This window comes from Leptonychotes weddellii, chromosome 14 (genome assembly GCF_054177405.1).
Source record: "Leptonychotes weddellii isolate Sample4059 chromosome 14, ASM5417740v2, whole genome shotgun sequence".
Lineage (NCBI taxonomy): Eukaryota > Metazoa > Chordata > Mammalia > Carnivora > Phocidae > Leptonychotes > Leptonychotes weddellii.
In genome coordinates, this window is record NC_138382.1 from 35,536,433 (window position 1) to 35,558,030 (window position 21,598).

The window sequence follows — 21,598 nt, forward strand, 5'->3', positions numbered from 1 at the left end:
AAATGTTGCATAAATGAACAAATTCCTGCAATAATTTACAACTTTTACCCTTTTATAAGTATCCCTGTAAGCCTCAGACTTTATTTTCTCAAATACGTCTCGAATCCACTTAAGGTGACTGTTAGTAGGGAGCTTTATAATCTCCGATAAGACTGGCACAGACTTTGGAAAGATCCCATCTATGGCTCCATCAGTGACTAACGTAATGTGCCCTTGTTTGCACAGCCAACACCATAACTGGTACATGTAGCTTGGGGAACACATTCATGTACTCTTAAGTAGCAGTATCCGAGACACAAGGGTTTCAGGAGATGCTGTTTGCTCTGTATCTTTGTCCACAAATTTATTTATTTATGTATTTTTTACTTTTTAAAAAGGATGGAATGAGGCACAAATAGCATTTTCTCCCAAAGTAAAGTCTTTACATGTTACAGTTAAATAAATTAAGATTGGCCATTTAATCCTGATGTTTCTTCCCTAGATTTTAAAATTATTTTTACCTAATGGCCCATAATAGAAAAGCTTAAAAGCAAAAATGGAATCGAGTCTGTCCTATTTTTTTCCCCCAGCCTAAAGGCACTTACAAATTTAAATTGATTACATTTCTGTGATTTACTTTCTAATCAATTTACTTTCTTATGCAACTAGAAGATTACAGCTAGTCTTTATCTTGTAGGGTTTTACAACTTTCTGAGTTCTTGTGCTTCTCCTCTCCATTTCTCCTTTTCTCTTTGCCTCCATCCATTCCTTCAATGAATGTGATTAATCACCTACTATGTGCCAGACACTCTCTGAGCACCTGGCCTGCAGGGTGAGAAGATACAACTTTTGTTCTCCTGGGGGTTTACAGCCTAGTGAGGGTAAAATAACGAAACAGTTGCAATATGGCCTGTGATGGGCACAATGATAGGGAGAGCATAGGAGGGGAAGTATGAGTTGAGTGGGAGGAGAAGAGAGGTCAAATAAGGTTTCCTGGAGAATCTCCATTAAGTGGTTGTTAATTTAGGACCATTTCAGTCTTGTTTTGTTTTGTTTTGGTTTGCTTCAAGTTTTTACGCACAACTATACGGTCAACTAATCTTTGACAAAGCAGGAAAGAATATCCAATGGAAAAAAGACAGTTTCTTCAACAAATGGTATTGGGAAAACTGGAAAGGAACATGAGATAAAACTGGACCACTTTCTTACACCATACACAAAAATAAATTCAAAATGGATGAAGAACCTAAATGTGAAACAGGAAACCATCAAAATCCTAGAGGAGACAGAGATTGAACACCTCTTTGACATCAGCCACAGCAACTTCTTGCTAGACATGTCTCCAGAGGTCAGGGAATCAGTCTTTTAACTCCAAATGGCATCGTCATTCCTTGCACTTTATAATGATAGATTTCTGAAAGTTCCCTTGACCTTCTGATAAGATTTCTCACATAATCCAGCCACCAAGCTATTGGCCAAACTTTACTTATTTATCTCAAACAGCTATTGTGTTAAGCCATTGAGATTTAGGTCTTTATCTATCACAGCAGTTACTGTTACCCATCCCTTGATTCATATTCAGCCTCTGAGGCTGAACCCTCTGGAAATCCCAGATGAGTTCTAAGAGCCTTGCTTCCCCCTCCTCTCCATTACCTGCTCTTTGATCAAAGTAAGAATTTGTGTTACTTATTTAACTTACTTTCTCCAGACTTCAATCCTGAATTTTCTCCAGTGTCTCTTTTTATGTCTTGACTTACCTTTGAAAAGTTTAAATGTACAATTTAAAGAGGAAAATACATGTTCAAGAAATTCTGCTATGAGAGGTAAACACTATAAATCACAATTATAGTTTCCTTTATCAGTTATATTACTGTATCATTTTCTGCTAAGAACTATGGGCTCATAAACCTAAGGGCATGTGTGGTAAAATTAGATGAGACAGGATAAAAAACAATTATGGAACTTTTCTGAATTTTGTCAAGGCCTGTAGTAGTCTATGCAATAGCCAGATTCCCCTCAATATGGGCACTGTAATTTATTAGATTTCATGACTGCTTGAAAGTTGAGAGCCAACTCTGTGGCTATGGCTCTTTATGGAATCTGAATTTATATTATCTTCATCTCTGGCTCTGCTTTAAGGCCATATTCTTTTTTGTTGTTGTTTCCCATCTAATTTTTTTCCAAATGGAAATATCTTTATTGTTCCATTATGAAGTCAATTCATGCTCCAAGCAACAATGTTCAACGAATTTTGAAAAGCAAAGTAGAACCCGAAATATCCCAAGGATCCCACCCTGACCCTTATCCCCTGAGAATGTCAATGTTCTCACCTACCTTTAATTAGATAGCTTGACATTTTGTTTAAACAAATGTCTTTATAAGGTGTCTTTAATTCTTCTGGAGCAAAGCAGTGTACCACTGTTAAGAAGAAACAACAGACCTTAAATAGAGTCACTTGTGCTAAGTCCCAAGTCAGCAAACCAAGACGTAGTATCTAACCTAATTGCAGTTTCGCCCTCTCCCAGGAATGTAACCTTTTACTAGTCAATCTAGAATTCCCTGGTCAGCACCAGTGAGATAATCTGCCTGACAGACCCTCGCCTTTTTTTAAATGTAGGTGACTTTGCCTCAAACAATCTACTCTTTGCTAGGACTTCCTCGCCCCACCTCCACCTGCCTATAAAAGCCTTCCCTTTTGTACAGCTTCTTGGAGCTCCTTTCTGTCTGTTAAGGTGGGATGCTGCGTGATTCATGAATCATTAAATAAAGCCAGTTAGATGTTCAGACTTAGTTGAATTTGGTTTTTGACACCTCTAAATAATGAATAAAGGTGCTGGTAATAGTGCTTTACAATCTACAGAGCACTTTCACAAGCTTTAGTTCATTTAATCTTATAAGCAAAGATCAGCTGTATCTTCTAAAACATGTTTATCGTTGCCAAAAATCTCATTGATTTGGCTGAATTTCATTTTCTTGCCAGTGCATTTTTTTTTTCTTGGCCAGTGTGTCCAATTCAGAAAAAACTATGTCATGCTTCAGACTTTATGTTCCTATTCTTCCCAGTGGGTAGTGACATCATCGGTACTTGCATCTTAGAATAGGAAGGACAACATAAGAATACATAGAAGAGTAGAACAGTTAAAAATATATCAGTGATATACTGGGGGTCAAAAGTAACAATTGCTTTCAAATTCTATTTCATATTCCAATTTGTTTTACTTATGATTCTATGAGGAATTATTTTTACTAAGTTGTTAATGAAAAGCAAACAATATCAGGTGTTCCCATGTATTGTGTGATTTTTCTGGAACTATCCAGAGACTGTTGATTTTCTGATTTCTCTTTCTAGCAAAACTGAAGGGGATTGTGTCCACATATACACTGATATTTCTTTTCTTTTTTCTAAAGATTTTTATTTATTTATTTGCCAGAGAGAGAAAGAGAGAGAGAGAGGGAACACAAGCAGGGGAAGCGGCAGGCAGAGGGAGAAACTCAGCAGGGAGCCCATGCGGGACTCGATTCCAAGACCCTAGGATCAGAGCTGAAGGCAGACGCTTAACTGACTGAGCCACCCAGGTGTCCCTACACTGATATTTCTTTCAGAATAAACCAAACAGGGGTGGGACTTACGCTGTTGCCTTTTATTGATACCACTAGAGAAACTGAGGATAGATCTTAGTTCAAAAGAAAGGGATCCATATTCCTTTTGCTTGAACACTGCTTTCAAATAAAGAAGAAAAGGTAGTTATAATAAGCAGAAACCCTTGATATCCAGTCATAGGCAACAACTGAAAAGTGGAATGTTCCTCAGGCACATAGAAGACAGTATTTTGCTTTTGTTACATTGGGTAAAGCAATCTTGTGACAGAGAAACCCAGCTCCTGGGACTTATTTTGGAAGTCTTGTGACACAGTCAAGAAACTTCAGATGCCGAGTTTGGAATAAGTACTATACTTCATCCACCAGCTTTCTGGTATGCCTGGTGTGCCCGGGACCAGAGAGAGCATGAACAGCTATGGTGCTGGGTGATGTCGTAATGAAGCAAAACATACAAAATACTCAGATTTGAAAATGGTATTCTTTTATACAAGAACAAACCCTTATAATAAAATGTTGAACTAGCTGACTGAGAACTATCTACTAAACCACTAGTACTTTCTCTATAATAGTTTAAATTCTATGTTGGAGCTCACCATATCAGCATTTGAGAGAAATAAGGTTTCTGATCACTGATATACTCTGATGGGGCTTTACGAAGCTAGTCCAAAATACAGAATTCCTGTTTGCACCTCACAGTGCTCATTGATGTGGTTTGCACTAGAATAAGTATTCAGTGCAGTTTATCAAACATTTGAGGGTCTGTGGTGCGGTCATTGTTGAGGATACAAAACGGACTGTAACAGGATACCATGCTTGCAAAGGGCTTCTGAAATAATGAACAAATATTTTGGAGATACACATTTCTCTCATAAATGTATTTTGTGAAACTTAATTGTGACTTCTGAAAGAACAGGGCTGATATTTTTTACTACTTTTACATAGTTTCATAATGGCTAGTACAAAACGGAAACTGAATATTGTTGTTGACAGACTGACTGAAATATGGAAAAATTGTTGCCAAGTTCAGGTAAACAGTTTCTGAAGTCTCCAGAGACGATGAAAGGAATTAATGTCTGTTTCTAAATGTAATTTTTTGATTCCTTTATAATCTCTGCTGTCCTTTGCTGTGTTACTTGGACAAATCCTTCAACACATGGAGCAAGAATGACAATTTTTTGCAAAGACTGTTATTATATAAGATTTTCTGTGTGATAGAACCACACCCAATGGGCCTCACCCAGCGGAGCTTATGTATGTTCCTAGCCTTAGGAATGTTAAGTGTGTTAGATTCGGCCCCTGTTGGGCCGTCATATGACGCAAACAGGGACTTTGGAATGAAGCCATAATATATGGTTTAACCTCTTAACAGTTTGTGATGTCATTTTTTATGTGGTAAGAAAAACAAATGCTGTCACATTTTATATTTGAGACTCCCACCAGCCAACATGGAGAGATTAAGTACGCGCATTACTAACACACTGTCCTGTCATGGCAGCATGTAAATGGATGCCAGGACCGCCCTGCGACCTCAGGCACTCCGCAGTCAGTCAGTGCTACAGAACGGAAAGATAAGTCTGCCGATAAGTCATAACCCTCCCGGGACGCCGCGCTTTCCTCTCAGAAGGAAGCAGAGGCAATTTAAAATATTTTGATCTGGATGTTAATTCACATAACTATGTTTATCTGGTTTCGGCTAATCTTTATGCTTTTAATTTAAAAATCCACAAACACGGTAGCTTAAAAAGAAAGAAGAATCTGTTTGTTCCTCTAAAAGACAAAATCAGACCGGAGATTAAATTAGGGCAGAGAATAAGTAAAACTGCTAGTTTCCAGTGTTTACTTTCTTGAAAGATGGTTTTGAGTCATTTCTGTGAGATATAAACATACTACTTTATGTTTCCTATCATTTTTTTTTATTATGCACATAATTTAACAGTTTGTAATAGTTGAAGCCACATGTCTCTATGGACTGGAATATTGTTGAAACAGCTTCACTCAAGTGAGGAAACTTTTAACTGTATAATTCAGGTATGTATATTTTCTTTGAACAAAGTGTGTGACGTTCAACTTGTCAAAAATGAACATTTTGCTGGACTGAACAGCTTTGCTCTGTGTTTTGCTTGTCTACCGAGGCAAATAAAGGCTGACAAGAAGGGCATTTCCAGCTAGTTAAAGAACAAGAGGGGAATGAAGCAGGATTTGAGCCAGTTATCAGAAAGTTCCTTTCTTGCTGAACATTTTATAATGTACACGATATACTAACTAGAAATAATTTAGATAAATCTTAACTCTGGGTAATAGAATGTGCACCTCCCCCTTCCTACTGCTTCGAAGTATTTAGTAAGAAATGTAATTTGCATTCTGGTGGATACTCTGTATCTATTATTTAAATTATTTACTTTTTGTTTTCTCCCTATTGGGGAAACTTCAAGGTGATGATAAGAAACATAATTGGCTCAGTACCAAACTTTATGTTATTTTTTAGAAGAATGAAGTGTAGTTGGAAAGTTTTATCTACTCAAGAATTATATGGCCTATGGATTTTTATTTGGAGTTTGCCTAGGTAGTTTCCCATTCTGTTAGTGGAGTCTGTTCATTCACTTAACCAGGCTTTTTTCTTTCTGTCTTTCTCTCTTTGCCTCTCTGTCTGTCTGTCTCTCTTTCTTATCTATTATGTTCCTAGGACTTTTGTAGGTACTGGGATAAAGGTCAAAAGCATATAATGTCTGTCCTCAAGGAGCTTGCAGTTTGTGCTTTACTTGATGGTTACATTTCCAGGTCAGGTCACTGAAAGGTGGGAAGTTTGTTAATTTATTTGTTAATTTAATTTTTATTTTTGTCAAACATGACTTGCTAGGAATTTGGGCTGGTAGGCATTGTAACCGCATGGTAAATTGCTCCTATAGAATTTATAACCTCGTGGGAAGGGAAAGACGCATTTTGGTCAATTGATCACACTACTAAAAGTATAATTACAAATTAGAATAAATTCTATGAAGGAAAGTAATACAGATATATACAGTACATATAAATAAGGAATCCAACCCAGATGTGGGACGGGCCTTAGTAATGAGGTAACTAGATAAAGGGATGGGGAGGGAAAGGGATGCCCCGACAAAAAATATATTCTTAGAAGTACTATGCTAATATCTCAGGAATACCCAAGAAGGAAAGAATGATTGGACATGCCATATGGTTTTGTGAGGACAAGTAGGAAGAGGACCAGAAAACATTCACTGGATTTGACCTCATGGATGTAACTGGTGACTGGAGCAGGTTCTGTATCTACAGTGATGGTGGCTGAATTTTGACTGGAATGGTTTGAGGATTAAATAGAAAGGGAAGAAGGCAATAAACAGTGTAAATAAAACCTTCAATAAGTAAGGTCACGAAGAAAAGGTATGGGGTAGGTGGAGAGTGAATATATTTTTTGTTATACATGGCAGAGGCTGCACCATATTTAAAGATAGGATACAGGGCGCCTGGGTGACTCAGTTGGTTAAGCGACTGCCTTCAGCTCAGGTCATGATCCTGGAGTCCCTGGATTGAGTCCTGCACTGGGCTCCCTGCTCGGCGGGGAGTCTGCTTCTCCCTCTGACCCTCCCCCCTTCTCATGTGCTCGCTCTCTCTCTCATTCTCTCTCTCTCAAATAAATAAATAAAAATCTAAAAATAAATAAATAAATAAATAAATAAATAAATAAATAAATAAAGATAGGATACAGGGGTGCCTGGGTGGCTCAGTCGTTAAGCGTCTGCCTTGAGCTCAGGTCATGATCCCAGGGTCCTGGGATCGAGTCCCACATCAGGCTCCCTGCTCAGCGGGAAGCCTGCTTCTCCCTCTCCCACTCGCCCTGCTTGTGTTCCTTCTCTCGTTGTCTCTCTCTCTGTCAAATAAGTAAATAAAATCTTAAGAAAAAAAATAAAGATAGGATACAGTTTTTAGGGCATTGTTGAATATACCACAGAGAGAAGGGAAAATTTATAGTAAGTTTCCTTACTAGTTGAAGGCAAGGGGGGAATGAGACCAAGAACACTATGGAAGGATTGGCCTCAGAAAGAAAACAGAGGTAAATAAAATGGTTATGGATATAAGTAGATTTGGTGGAAAAGGGTAAAGGTAGAAGCTGTTCCCATTTTACTGATTTGGTTCTCTCTGAAAACCTGGAGCTCTGCATATATTGAAAGGGAGAGAGGTGAAAGAGGAACTGGCTGCAGGTTTGGAGAAAGGGAAGGTTTGAAATAGTCATTGTAAGGGGCGGGATGGTACTAGAGTGAATGATCCAGGAGGATTGATGGGCAGTGTTGAGCCCATTGAGGTTGGTGAGATGATGCTATGGTGCCACTCATCTGTCCTATTCTGTGGCTCTCACCTGTAGGGTTTGACTTCTGTAGGGCAGGCACCGAGAAAGCAGGTAACTGAGTTTGTTTTGAATTGGGATGTGAAGAAAAGACCAAGAGGCAAGGGAGTTGGGGGTATTGGAAATGATGAGCTCTGGGGGGAAAAAGTATGCTGGATAAAAAGGGACAGGAAGAAAAGAGCGGGCTGCAGAAGGAACTGGGACATAATGAGCAGACGGTGGAGTAGAAGTGCCCTGGAGATCAACAGGTAGACTACAGTCTGTCTCAGAACTGTGTATTCTAGTGTTCCAATGGAATGATTCTTTGAGAGGTCTGACCAGTCATGCCAAAACACATCTCCTGCTGCAAGTCCCAGATGAGAAGGCTCGTGGCCCAGAGCAGAGGCTCTGGGAAGACGGGGGCCAGGGTGAGATGAAGAGCCATCGGTGGTGGCAGGGGGTCTTTGGATAGTCCCTGTGGATTCCAGTACCTGAGGAATGTGACAGTTCTCAGTTCTTTTGTTACAGTGAGGTCATTAAAATATTAAGCAAAGACATCTGTTTTAAAACATCCTATGTTTTACACAGTATCAAGGAAACTTGATCTTCAGTGGATAATGATTCCCTCAGTTATTTCTTATACTATCAGTGATATTGGTTGGAAAGTAGTTTAAGAATCTATAGATTTTTAAGCAAATGATGGGCAGTCAACAAAATCAGACTATTTGTTAACATTTGAGTCTGGTGTCAAGGATCTGGAGTTGAACCTCTGGTATGGAAGTGCCATCTTCACATGGAGAACTAAGAATGCTTTCCTTCTCTTGTGTGGCTTTCCAAACACCAACTTTGTTCTCTGGTAGCTGGAGTGCATCTTAGTAATGGAAGCCTTCATCACCTGTGGGTGGTTCCAGCAGCATCCTCTTAGCTGGTCTCCCTCCTTTTGGTCTAACTACCCTCTTTTTACCTTACACCTAATTGCCCTATTAATTTAAATTCCTGTTTCCTTCTGTTACCTCATTGTTCAAGGAATAGAAGCTCCTTTTTTTTTTTTTTTTTTTAACACATTGAGGTGAGAATAAATTCATATGCCTCTTAAATGAGACATGGAGAAGTCACTTAACTTTTCTGGGCCTTAGTTTCTTTAACTAAATAAAAATGTGCCTATTGAGCTAGATGGCCAAGCTCTTTGGGATTTGGCTATGTAGTTGGGCTAGAGTTCCCTTGCAATGTTGAAAATTCTGTTACTGTATACCCCTCCAGGTCTGGCTCCAATCCCAACAGTATAGCCATTGAGTTATAGGATTCTCATATGTCCAGTTGTTATAAATGCACCTATCTGGAGGGCTGTTTAAAGATTTAATTCAGTTAATGTTGCCTGGTACACCAGTGTGGGTTCCTTTTTATCTTCCAGCCTGGTGCTTTACCTTCTCCCACCCCATCATGTTAGGACCACCACCGCACCAGGCAAAGCACCTAGCCTTTTTCTGCTCAACCTGTGGCTCAAACATCCTAGCAAAATAAGCCATTTGAAATCCTCCACAGAACACTTTCCTGTTTCCAGCCTCTGTGGTCTCTGTTCCTTTTTGTGTTTGGTATCTTGTCTTTAAGCATCTTACCCTTTCCTCTTTACCAGTTGAAGTTGAAAAACAGGCCTGCAACCCTGAAGACAAATGTCAAGGTTTTGAACTTCAAGCTTTGACTTTCTGGGATTCTAAGTTCAAAGAGGGATTTTATTTTTCTTTTCCACCTCTGATTTTCTTGAGAACTCAAATACACTCATAATGAGTAAATAGATGAATTCTGAGAAGCAGCTCCTTGACTCTATACTAGAAAAAAAAAAAAATCACCGTATTCTGGATGCCTCTTGTGGTTAGCAGACAGTTTGCGTCCAGTCTGTTTATGCAATTAAAATGGGCAAGATCCAAATCTGTCTAGGTCACTGATGGGCTACAGCGCTTAAGTACAGCGCTTGGCTTTAAGAATACATGGCTTGAATGAATGGTTGCTAGGGAGTATGGCGGCGTCTTCATTTTATGCTGGGCTCATCCCAGTGCGCGCACGTGGGAACTTCACAAAAGTTGTTTCAGGAGCGCTGCGCTGAATCCTCTTATCGTAGAGTTTACTGAAGTGGGGCCAGCTCCCCGCCTCTGTTGGCTTCACTGCCAAGGTTCGAGAGGGGTGGAGTGGCCTGCAAGACGGTTGGGAGAAGGGTGGGGGATTTACTTTCTCATAAATATGCTTTGGGAGACTGGCTCTGGAGCGCCAGGTTTTCAGGGAGAAATGAACCTGGGTCCCCATGGCAAAGAGCTCCAAAGGGCACGAAGTTTGCTTTCTGTTACAGAGAAAGCCTGAAAGCCTCAAGTCTAATTAATAAGAACACGGCCCGCACTGGACAAGGGAGTGCTCTGGCTTGCCCCAGAAAACCACGGGCACAAGAAGACAAGCAAAGTCAGCCTCACTTTGGGTCACTTATGGGTGACGCTGGCTCTTGGTTCACTGCGTCCCAACCCGGCTGTCGTGGGTCCCCGCGGCTCTCGAGCGAAGTCCTCTTCCCCCAGACCCTGGTTGCAAAACAGTAACCCCACGGGACAATCTCTCTGCCTACCCAGAGGATGGGTCTCCACGGACTACACACCATTACGTTCAGTTTTGCGCATTGTGTGCGGTAGAATTTCTTAATCATCGCCCCCTCTTCCCCGGTCCCTGCAGGGCCTTGCGTGGTTCCCAGCGCGGCTGCAGCGCGCCAAGCTCTAGGGATAGCGCGCAGGGAATGGCCCTGGGGACTCGTTCAGGGGAAAGGAGCCTCTCCTTCTCATCCAGTGTTCTCCCAGGGAAGGCAGGGTCGGATTCCAAACGCGTCCAAGGTGTGCGGTGCGAGACCCTCCCTTTAAAAAGAATAAATAAATAGAATCCAGCCAGCGCTTAGCCCCGCTCCGGTTTCCCGAAAGGCGCACGCAGTCGCTGCCCGGGCGGCTGGGTGTCTGCGCTCCCCGCCTTTGCTGGGCTGACACAGGAGGGGAGGAGCAGGAGCCGGAGGGGGTGCTGCGGGGGGGGGGGAGTTGGAGCGCGAACCATCCCGAGCCAAGACAAGCAGCACATTCACAAATAACGCCCCCACCCCCAGCGCACGCGCTCCCATTCAAAGCAGCCGGGCTCGGCGGCCGCAGGGCGGCTCAGAGGACGCGCGGCCGAGCCGAGCGCAGCCCTGCCCCGCAGGCGCACGCCCCAGTCCGCCCGCCGGCTGCTGCGGCCGCGGCGGAGCCCTGCAGCCCGCGCGGGAGGCGGCTGCCGCTTCCAGGGAGGGGTCTCGCCCGGACTCCCCTCCCTCCCTGCTGGGGGACCATGGCACGGCTGGCTGCGCCCTGGCACTCGAGGCTCCTGGCTCGCATCCTCGGCGGCACCTGGTGCCTGCTCTACGTCGCCGGACAGGTGAGGCGGTCTCCGCGCCTGGCGTCCCCCCCCCACCCCCCCAGGACTTTTCTTCTAGTCGGCTAGAGCGGGGAGAGCTGTAGCCAGGGGCCTGTCCTGGGGCTGCGCTGCTACCCCGGCCAGGACAGGTGGCACGGCCTGGGGCTAAGGCGGCCCCTCGTGGCGAGCTCCTGGCTGCCGGGGTCAAATCCCGCGCTGAGCCTCAGCCCAGCCTCCTGGGACCCGTCCCGGCGTCCGGCTCGCGCCGGGGTCCTGCCTCCAGCCGGACAGAGTCGCGGGGAGGAGGCGGCGCCTGAGCCAGGATGAGGCCCTCTTCCAGGGAGTCCGCGACCCCGCACCTCTTCCGGACAGTCCTTCGCGTAGACCCTGCTTGCCGGTGGAGGCTCGGGCGGCGCGGGGGAGGCTCGGCCTCCGGGACATTCCTCCTCACTTCCGTCCTTCCCGGGACTCAGTGAACTTCTGACACCCTAGTCCTAGGGCCACCTGCGTCGGGGGCGGAGCCTTGTAAGGTGTGCAGACGCAGGACAAGGGGGCTCCCGGAGCCTCTGCGGTGGAGAAAAGGAGGTTCTTCAGGACGGCGCTCTGGGACTCGTCCTCACCACGCCCCCTCGAATACTCCTAGGGTTTTTCTCTTGAGCTAGAAGGGTGTAGGCATTGGGGCGTTCTCCGGAGTGGGTGGCTCAGGTCCCAACGCAGAGCAGAGTGTTTAATTCACAGTCTGCTTGGTTCTGGTTTATTACTGCAAGACCCTAGAGGGAGATGCTTAGGGAAGGGGTCAGGGGCCAGTCAAACCTATGATGCATGTGGTGTCTTTGGCATTAACGCTTTCCGGAGTCAGGTAACTTTTGATTAAAACTCACGAGTTAGGCAGTTTGTACATAATGTAGCCTACATAGATTCGCTTTTCACGGGATTACTTGGGTAATTCTGGGAAAATGCCCAAACACTCTTGGCCGGAATTATGGCCAGATAGCCTCCCTTTCCTCTGTTTTGCTTATGGAGACTTGTCCAAATCGGGGGATTTCCTTCCCTCGCTTTTACTGAACGTTTTGAAACTTGTTTTCAGGTCTCTCTTTTAATGGGCATTTTGATGGCAGTGATGAGCTTTTAGAGGCCGAGGGGACCCAACAATGATGGTTAAGAGGGGCACAGAGCGGGCTAGAACCTGAGGAGCAGGGAAGACCCTATTAAGCGATAGAAATTTTCAACAAGGAACACCTGCCTAGTTTGGAGTATGAAAACCCATTGCAAAAGCCTGTCTTAATTATTAGCACGTTTCATTTCCAAAAAGCTTTGCTCCATGGCAAGGTTTCTCAGAGATGGCTGCACGTTAGGATTGCCTAAGGGAGCTCTTGAAACTCCCCTGCTCGGGCCACACCCCAGCTGGATTACATCAGAATCCTTGGGGGAGGGTTGAAGCCCCAGCATCAGAATATATGTGGCTTCCAGGTGATTCCATTGTTTAGCTGGATTGAAAACCGCTGTGTAAAAATGACTTGCCGTACAGTGACCTCTTCTGACAGAATCATGACCCCAAAAGGAAAGTCAAAGGAGACCAGTAAAGGGCCTAAGAGTGGCTAAGGAGAGGGTCTTAACGCCTAGCATCCAGTCCTGGCTGCGTCTCTGTGTCATTTTGGTTAAGGCCCTTAACCTTCTATTTCCTCATCTGCAAAATGAGGGTGTTGGTCTCTGTTCTCCAAGGTACCACCAGCCTCAACAACACCAGACAGGTTGGCACCTAAGCCAAACCAAGACAGAAAGCCTTCTATCTTATTTCTAAGTCATCACAGAGGTAGTAATTCTACCTTATCCTTGAGATTCGGGTAATGTATCTGATAATATTTGAACCCAGTGAGGTTGCTAAAGAACATGCTAAGATGCGTACTGTAGGATTTGTGCGTATACTATTTTCTCCTTCTTCCAAATCAATCATTCAGTGCTTGATGTTCAGGGCAAACTGATTTTTCCTAGCATTACATACCTGTTCTTCCTTGCTCCACTTCTCAACCAACTTTCTTCTGGATAAAGATGATAAAAGCAGACTTGAGCCTTTTGTGTTAATTGGAAGTGGTTTGTTGTTTAATTCCTAGTGAGTTTTTCTTGTTGCGTTAGGCAGGGCTGCTCTCCACATGTGAGAAGCCTGACTAAATTTGTCAGAGAAGGGATAGAAAAGAGTTTAAAGTGGTAGCTGGGTTCTGGATCCTGGTGGAATGCAATCCGCTATAGAGCGAACCTAGGTGACAGGCAGAAGCAGCTCATCTTGCAACATGGCTTAATGTCCTCACTTCACCCCATGGGCATTATTTCTAATCAGTGAATTAAGCAGACCAGAACCTTGAGGTTATTTAATATCAAGAAGAAATCATTCTACAAACCATAGCCGGTGCCAAATGATTTGAACATTGTTTGGAATGTATACATTCTTTAAGCTGTTTTCAAATCAAAGCCCTCAGTACACGAAAGCATGACTATCAGAGTTATCAGAGGTCTTTGTATAAATTGTAGCCCTAGTAGAAGGAGGGTCTGTGTTCAAGAGCTTCTGGCTCCCTAAACTGAATTACACCTGAGCCATATTTCCCCCAAGTCCAAAGAACAATCTTAATGTGAATCAAATTATTTGAAACACCACAATTTCTCCATTTTTTTTTTTCCCCTCACTGAATTTCTGCTTTCAGGGGTTATTTTCCTTTGCTTCTGTTCTAACTGAATTACTCTCCTAACTTGCAAGATTCTTTTCTTTCCCTGTGTAATTGGAAGGTAGCTCACTCTAGGCTCTTCTGAAACTGATTATTTTACTGATATCAATTTCATCAGCTGAACCCAAATTCATCCCATTGCTCAAATTGCTCCCAGGTAAGGAAGTAGATAATTAATGGTTTAAACCGGTAGGGGTTATCAACTACTTAATGATTTCTACAACCCATCTGTAGCAAGCCACTGTAAAAATAAACAAGGTTGTTGGAGAGGGTTGTGGCTAGATCAGCACAAATCCATTACTATGGCTTAAAAATGTCACTTAGTAGCAGTTCATGTTCTTTTGGTGGCATATTGGGGATAGCTCATTCAAACGTTAAAATGGAATATTTTCATTTACTGTGGTAGTCTAAAGTGCATCCTTATTAGGAATTCAGTAATCAAGTAATAGTTCCAGGGTGGCTGGAAAGAATTTGTGCCTTTATGAGCACCTAATTTTCAACTAAAGACCTTAAAGAAAAGTCTTTCTTGTCTCTTTTGTTATCCTCTTATACTTCTTGCTCTTGTTTTATTTTTATTTGCATTTTTACCATGATTCTCCATGGTTAAGAAAAAACAACACAACAATTATGGGCTTATAAGAAAACACAGCAAATTCTTGTGCTACTCTTTCTCTTCACCTCAGATCTCATGGCCCCAAAGCAAATTTTTTGTTAGTTTTGTATTATTTTGAGTTATCATTGACCTACAATAAACTGCACATATTTAAAGTATGCAATTTTAAGTTTTGACATATGTATACACCCATGACACCATCACCCCAAAGTGTCCTCATTACCTTTTGCAATCCCTCCATGCCACTCTTCCTCGCACCCAACATCACCAGGCAAACTGTGATGTGCTTTGTGTTAATACAGATTAGTTTGCATTTTCTAGAATTTTATGCCAATGTAATCATATAGTAGGCACCCTCCCCCACTTTTTTTGATCTGGCTTTTTTTCATTCAGCCTAATTATTTGGAGATTGTCCATGCTGTAGGGTGCATTAATAATGTGTAGTAGTAGGTTGCTTCTATATACCAGAGTTTGTTGCCAATCAGCTTTCACCTAGAGTTGGACAATATGTTTCCAATTTTTGGCTGTCACAAAGTTGCTATGAAGATTTGTATGCAAGTCTTTGGACGTGTGGTTTCATCTTCGTGTGGTTTCATCTTAGGTAAATACTTAGGAGTGGAATGGCTGAATCACTGGTAGGTGTATGTTTAAGTTTTTAGGAAAATGCCAGTTTTGCAAAAGGTTGTACCATTTTCCATTCTTACTAGCACTATGCGCAAGTTCCAGTTTCTCTGCATCCTTGCCCACACCTGGCGAGGTCAGTCTTGTATTTTAGCCATGCAAGTAGGTATAGTAGGAGTTCGGGTTTGAATTGCAGTTCCCTAATGATAAATGATGATGAACATTTTCTCATGGGCTTATTTCAAATCCATTTATCTTCTCCGGCAAAATTTCTATTCAGACATTTTGCCCACTTCTCACTGGGTTGTTTTCGTACTGAATTTTGAGCATTGTTTATATTTTGTGGCTATCAGTCTTTTATCAGTGTATCATTTGCAGATATTCTCTCCCCGTCTATGGCTTGTCTTCACTTTCTTGTCAGTGTTTTTTGATGGGCAGACATTTTAATTTTGATGAAGCTGAAGTTATTGCATTGTTTCTTGGTAGATTGTATGTTTTCTCTTGTTTTAAAGAAATATTTGCCTAACCCAAGATCATAGAGGTTTTCCCCCAGAAGTCTGTGGTTTTATGTTTTACATTAGGTCTGTGTTCCATTTTGAGTTAATTTTTGTATGTGTACAAGATGACCCAAGTTCATTTTTTTGTTTTTTGTGTTTTTTTTGCCTATGGATATTCAATTTTTCTAACATGATTTTTTTAAAACTCATTTATTTATTTTAGAGAGTGAGTGAGTGTGCACAGATTGTGGGGTGGGGGGGAGGGGCAGAAGGAGAGAATCTCAAGCAGACTCCTGCTGAGTGCAGAACCGAGAGGGGGCTCCATCTCCCCACCCTGAGATCATGACCTGAGTGGAAGTCAAGAGTCAGCTGCTAAACTGACTGAGCCACTCAGGTGGTCCCTCTAGCATGATTTTTTCAAAGACACTCCTTTCTCCACTGAATTGCCTTTGCAATTCTCTGGAAAATCAGTTGTCCATACATGAGTAGGTCTATCTTTTGGATTCTCTACTCTATTTTGTGGAACTACATGTTTCTTGCCATGCCAGTACCACACCATCTTAGTACTGTAGCTTTACAGTAAGCTTGAACTGAGAAAGCATGATTTTTCTAGCTTTGTCCTTCATTCTCAAGAATGTTGACCCCATATGAATTTTAGAATCAACTTGCCAGTTAAAAAATAATGCAGGGATTTGATTTGCAAGGGTTTCCTAAACTCTTCTGTTATGAGAGAATTAACCTCCTAACAATATTAAATTTTATGATCCTTCTCTATTTCAGTCTTTAATTTCTCTAAGCAATATCTGGTAGTTTTCTGTGTATAGATCTTACATATTTTTGTCAAATTATACTAAGTATTTCACATTTTTGGTACTCTTTTAAATGGCACTGTTTTTAAAAAATTGTGTCTGATTATTCCTTGTTAGTATATAAAAACAATTGAATTTTGCATAGTCTGCAAAATTACCAAACCTGCTTATTAGTTACAGTAGCTTTTTGTTATATCCCATCAGACTTTCTGCACATGTGATCATGTCGTGAAAATAAAGACCGTTCTTCCTTACCAGTCTGGATGTTTTAAATTTCTTGTTTAATAATACTGATTAGAACACTGATGGCCTTTTCCTGATTTTAGGAAAAATAATTTGATGTTTTACCATTAATTCTGATGTTAGGTGTTAAGTTTTTTGTAGATGCCCTTTATCAGTTTGGAGGCAGTTCTTTTTATTTTTCCATTTGCTGAGAGTTTTTATTAGAAATGAATGTTGGATTTTTGTCAGATGCTTTTTCTGTGTCTAATTAGCACATGGATTTTCCTTTGTTGTTTATTAATATGATGAATTACATTGATTTTTCAGATGTTAACCACCTTGCATTCCTGGGAAACTTGGTTTAGTGATTAATATATTATCCTTTTTAAAACTATTGCTAAGGGTGCCTGGGTGCCTCAGTTGGTTAAGTTTCCAACTCTTGATTTCAGCTCAGGTCATGATCTCAGGGTCATGAGATCGAGCCCCATATCTGGCTCCACGTTCAGCAGGAGTCCGCTTGGGATTCTCTCTCTTCCTCTCCCTCTGCCCCTCCCTAGTACCTCTCTCTCTTCCCCTCTCTAAGAAAAAAAAAATTATCAAAATAAATGGGTGCCTGGGTGGCCCAGTCAGTTAAGTGTCAGACTTGTGATTTTGGCTCAGGCCATGATTTCAGGGTGGTGACAGTGAGCCCCGAGTTGGGCTCCATGCTGAGCAGTGGAGTCTGCTTAAGATTCTCTCTCTCCCTCTCCCCCTCCCTGCCCTGCTCAATCTCTCTCTCTAAAAAGAAAAAAAAATGTTAGATTCAGTTTACTAAATTTTGATTCAAATTTTTGCCTGTGTCCATGAAAGATACTGTTCTGTAGTTTTCTTATTATGTCTTTGTTTGTTTTTAGTATCAATGTAATGCTGGCCTCAGAATAAGTTGGAAAATATTCCTTCTTCAATATTCCTCTTTTCTGGAAGAGTTTGTGTCTGATTTCTTCATTAATGTTTTGTAGAATTCAACAGTGAAGCCACCTGGACTTGGAGTTGGCTTAATGTAAAGATTAACTACAAATTTAAATTCTTGAATAGATAGAGGGCTCTCCAGGTAATCTATTTTATCTTGAGTTAGCTTTGGTAGTTTGTGTTTTTCACAAATTTGTCTATTTCATCTAAGTTGTTGAATTTATTGGCATAAAGTAGTTCATAATGCTCCCTTACTATTTTAAAACTATGATTAGAACATGGAGGTATATCCTCTGTTATTCCTGATAATGGTTATTTATTTATTCTTTCTTTCTTCCTGATCAATCTGCTTAGTGGCTTGTTTATTTTATAGATGTTCTTAAAGAACCAGGCTTGGTTTCACAGATTTTCTCTATTGTTTTCTATTTTACTCCTTTCTTCTCTCATCTTTATTATATACTTTCTTCTATTTTGTATTTTGTTTGGTCCTATTTTTCTAGTTTCATTAGGTGAATTCTAGGGCCATTGATAGACTTTTTATGTTTTCAAATATAGGTGTTTAGTGACCTGAATTTTTCCTCAGTGGTGTTTTATTGGCATACCATAAACATGTTTTCATTTTTCTTTAGTTCAAAATATTTTCTAATTTCTCTTTGATTTCTTCTTTAACTTATATGTATTTTGAAATGAGTTGTTTCGTTTCTAAATATTTGGAGATTTTCCAGATATCATTGTTAACAATTTCTCATTTCAATGTGGTTAAGAGAACACACTTGATATAACTTGGATCCTTTTAGGTTTATTGACAGTTGTTTTATGGCCCAGAATATGGTCTGTCTTGGTAAATGTTCTATGTGTATTCAGAAGGAATTAATCTTTCTACAAATTTGTGTCTTCTAAGTTTCCCTAATCAGTCTAGATGTTGTTGGGTTGACTGCTCTATAAATGTCAATTAGATCAAGTTGGTTGGGAGTATATTCTGTATCTTTACTGATTTATTTATATATGTAGTATATCAATTATTTAGAGAGGGATATCACAGTTTCCATCTGCTATTGTGGATTTGTCTATTTCTTTTTGTGGTTCTATCAGTTTTTCTTTCATTTATTTTGAAGATCTATAATTGGGTGCATAAATACTTAGAATTATTATGTCTTTTTGGTGAATTGACCGCTTTTTCATTAATAAATGACCTCTCTATCCCTAGTAATAGACTGTGCTCTAAAATCCACTTTGCTTTTGGCTGTATTATTAGATAACTATTTTTTTATTTTTTAAGATTTTATTTATTTGAGAGAGAATTAGAGAGAGAGAGAGAGAAAGAGAGAGCACAAGAGCATGAGATGGGGGAGGGTCAGAGGGAGAAGCAGACTCCCTGCTGAGCAGGGAGCTTGATGCGGGACTCAATCCTGGGACTCCAGGATCATGACCTGAGCCAAAGGCAGTCGCTTAACCAACTGAGCCACTCAGGCGCCCCTATATTAGATAACTATTTTTAATTCTTTGAGATTTTTCATATGATAGTCACCTCCATAGTTCTTATACCTTTAATGTGATTTTTTCATATTCCATTAAGATCCCATTATGGTATGATTTCTTAATTCTCTTTCATATTCTATGTTCATCATTCTTTCATGATCTTTTATCACATTTTACATTTTATTAATATGACATTGAGTCAGTATTGTCAGTATTAATAAATGGGAATGATCAGTACTAATGGTCAGTATTAATATATTAGAATGGGCATAGTGGGCCAAGTAGTATCTTCTTATTCTATTTTTTCTAGTACATTTCCTTTTTAAAAAACCAGCTTTATTGAGATATACTTCACATATCACACAACTCGCCCATTTAAAGTGCACAGTTCAGTGGATTTTTAAATTGTTAGATGTGCAACCATCACCTGAGTCAATTTTAGAAATTCTTGTCAACTCAAAAGAAACTTTGTACCCTTTAACTATCACACCCCTACTTTCCACCCACCCCCTTCCTCCCCAAGCAACCAGTAATCTGTTTTCTTTCTCTGTAGATTTTGTTACTCTGGATTTTCATATGAATGAAATCACATAATATATAAGCTTTTGGGATTGGCTTCTTTCACTTAGCATGTTTTTACTGTTTATCCAAGTGGTAGCATATATCAATATAGCCGAAAAATATTCTATTGTATAGAAATACCATATTTTGTTTATTGATTTGTCTGTGGCTATAGATTTGGGTTATTTCTACCTTTTGGCTATGATGAGTAATGCTGCTAATGAGCATACATGTGCAAGTTTTTGTGTGGACATGTTTTCATTTCTCTTAGGAAAGTATTTCAGGCTTTGTAGGCACACTGTCTCTGTCAAAACTCTGCCATCATAGCATGAAAGCAGCGATAGACAATATATAAATGAATGAATCTGTTTGTGTTCCAGTAAACTATTTACCCAAACAGACAGTGGGCCAGATTTGGACCATGGACCATAGTTTGCCAGTTACTGAGCCAAAGTGTCACAATACTGTGCTTCGGTGTGGGCTATTTAAATTTAGTGTGCCAGGTTTTCCACAGACCTTGAATAGATCAATGCTCTTCACTTTGGGGAATATGTATTTTCATATTTCTTTGATAATTTCTTTGCCGGCACCTTATGTATTTGATTTTTGTGAAACTCCTGTTAATTATTAAATCTTCTGGATCAACCATCTATCTCTTAAAAATCTTTTCTCTTGTCTTTATTGTTACCTTTTCTAATACTTTCTTTTTTTTTAAGATTTTATTTATTTATTAGAGAGTCCATGCACGAGCAGGGGGAGAGGCAGAGGGAAAGGGAGAAGCAGGTTCCTCACTGAACAGGGAGCCTGATGTGGGGCTCCATCCCAGGACCCTGGGATCAGGACCTGGGCAGAAGGCAGACACTTAACCAACTGTGCCACCCAGGTGCCCTCTTTTTTTACACTTTCAAAAGATTTTCTCAATTTTATTTTTCAACAGAGTTGTCTTTAGGTAAGCTTTCAACTGGTATTCATAGTTATAGCCAAAGCTTCACCCCCGACGTTTTTGCAGCACCAGATGCCTCCAAGTCTGAAGCCTTTCTGGAGTTTTACAGCCCAAATGGTTTTGCTTCTCATCACTGTATCCCTTTGTGAGCACAATACCGTTAAGTCAGTAACAATTCTTGCATCCATTTTCCATATTCCAAAAATTTATTGGCATCTTTTGTCTGCTGTTGTCTCCTTTCCAGTTCTCTTGTCATCTTTATTTATTTTTTGTTATTTTAGTGGACATTTGGGAGGGAAGAGAGAAAATACGGTGTTCAATCTACCATGTTTAACTGAAAGTTAGCACCATTTTTCCTCTTTCATTGTTTCTATTTTCCCATCCCGCTCCACCTCCAAACCCCATTAGAGCTCATTCTGGTTATTGTGCACACTTTTTAGAGACTCCTACATTTTCCCAGTGTGCATAAAATTTTGGTCAGTGTTACAAAAAAGATAGTGGACCTGAGGTCTAAAGATGCAGGTGCTAGTTCTGAATTTACCGAGTGTCTGTGTAACTAGGAGTCCGACTTCTTCAGGGAAGGACATTAGTGCTCACTGCCTGCCAGTTTCAAACACGATCACAGGTACTCTCTCCATTCCCATGTTTATGTTTTAGTTTTTAATCTTTCAACAACTATTTACTGTCCCTTCTCTGCTTAAGTATATATAGTTGCACCTATTTGCCTACAGATGCAGCACAGAAATATTTTATTGTTTTACAAATTTTGATGTTTGGAGACCATTTTATGAGAAAACATGGAGTTAACATGGTGTAAAGATCTGGCCCTAAAATATCCCATGTGATATTAACATGTGTTCTC

General features: G+C 40.8%; 1 protein-coding gene across 1 annotated transcript in view; it reads left to right on the forward strand.

Annotated features, from left to right (window-relative positions):
- Positions 1-11,245: 11,245 nt before the first annotated feature.
- ADAMTSL1 (ADAMTS like 1) overlaps positions 11,246-21,598 on the forward strand; it is a 659,580-nt gene continuing 649,227 nt past the window's right edge. Inside the window, exon 1 of the mRNA XM_081804071.1 lies at positions 11,246-11,347. Within this exon, the coding sequence (XP_081660197.1) occupies positions 11,261-11,347 (87 nt within the window). The 5' untranslated portion in view covers positions 11,246-11,260. The remainder of the gene's footprint in view (positions 11,348-21,598) is intronic.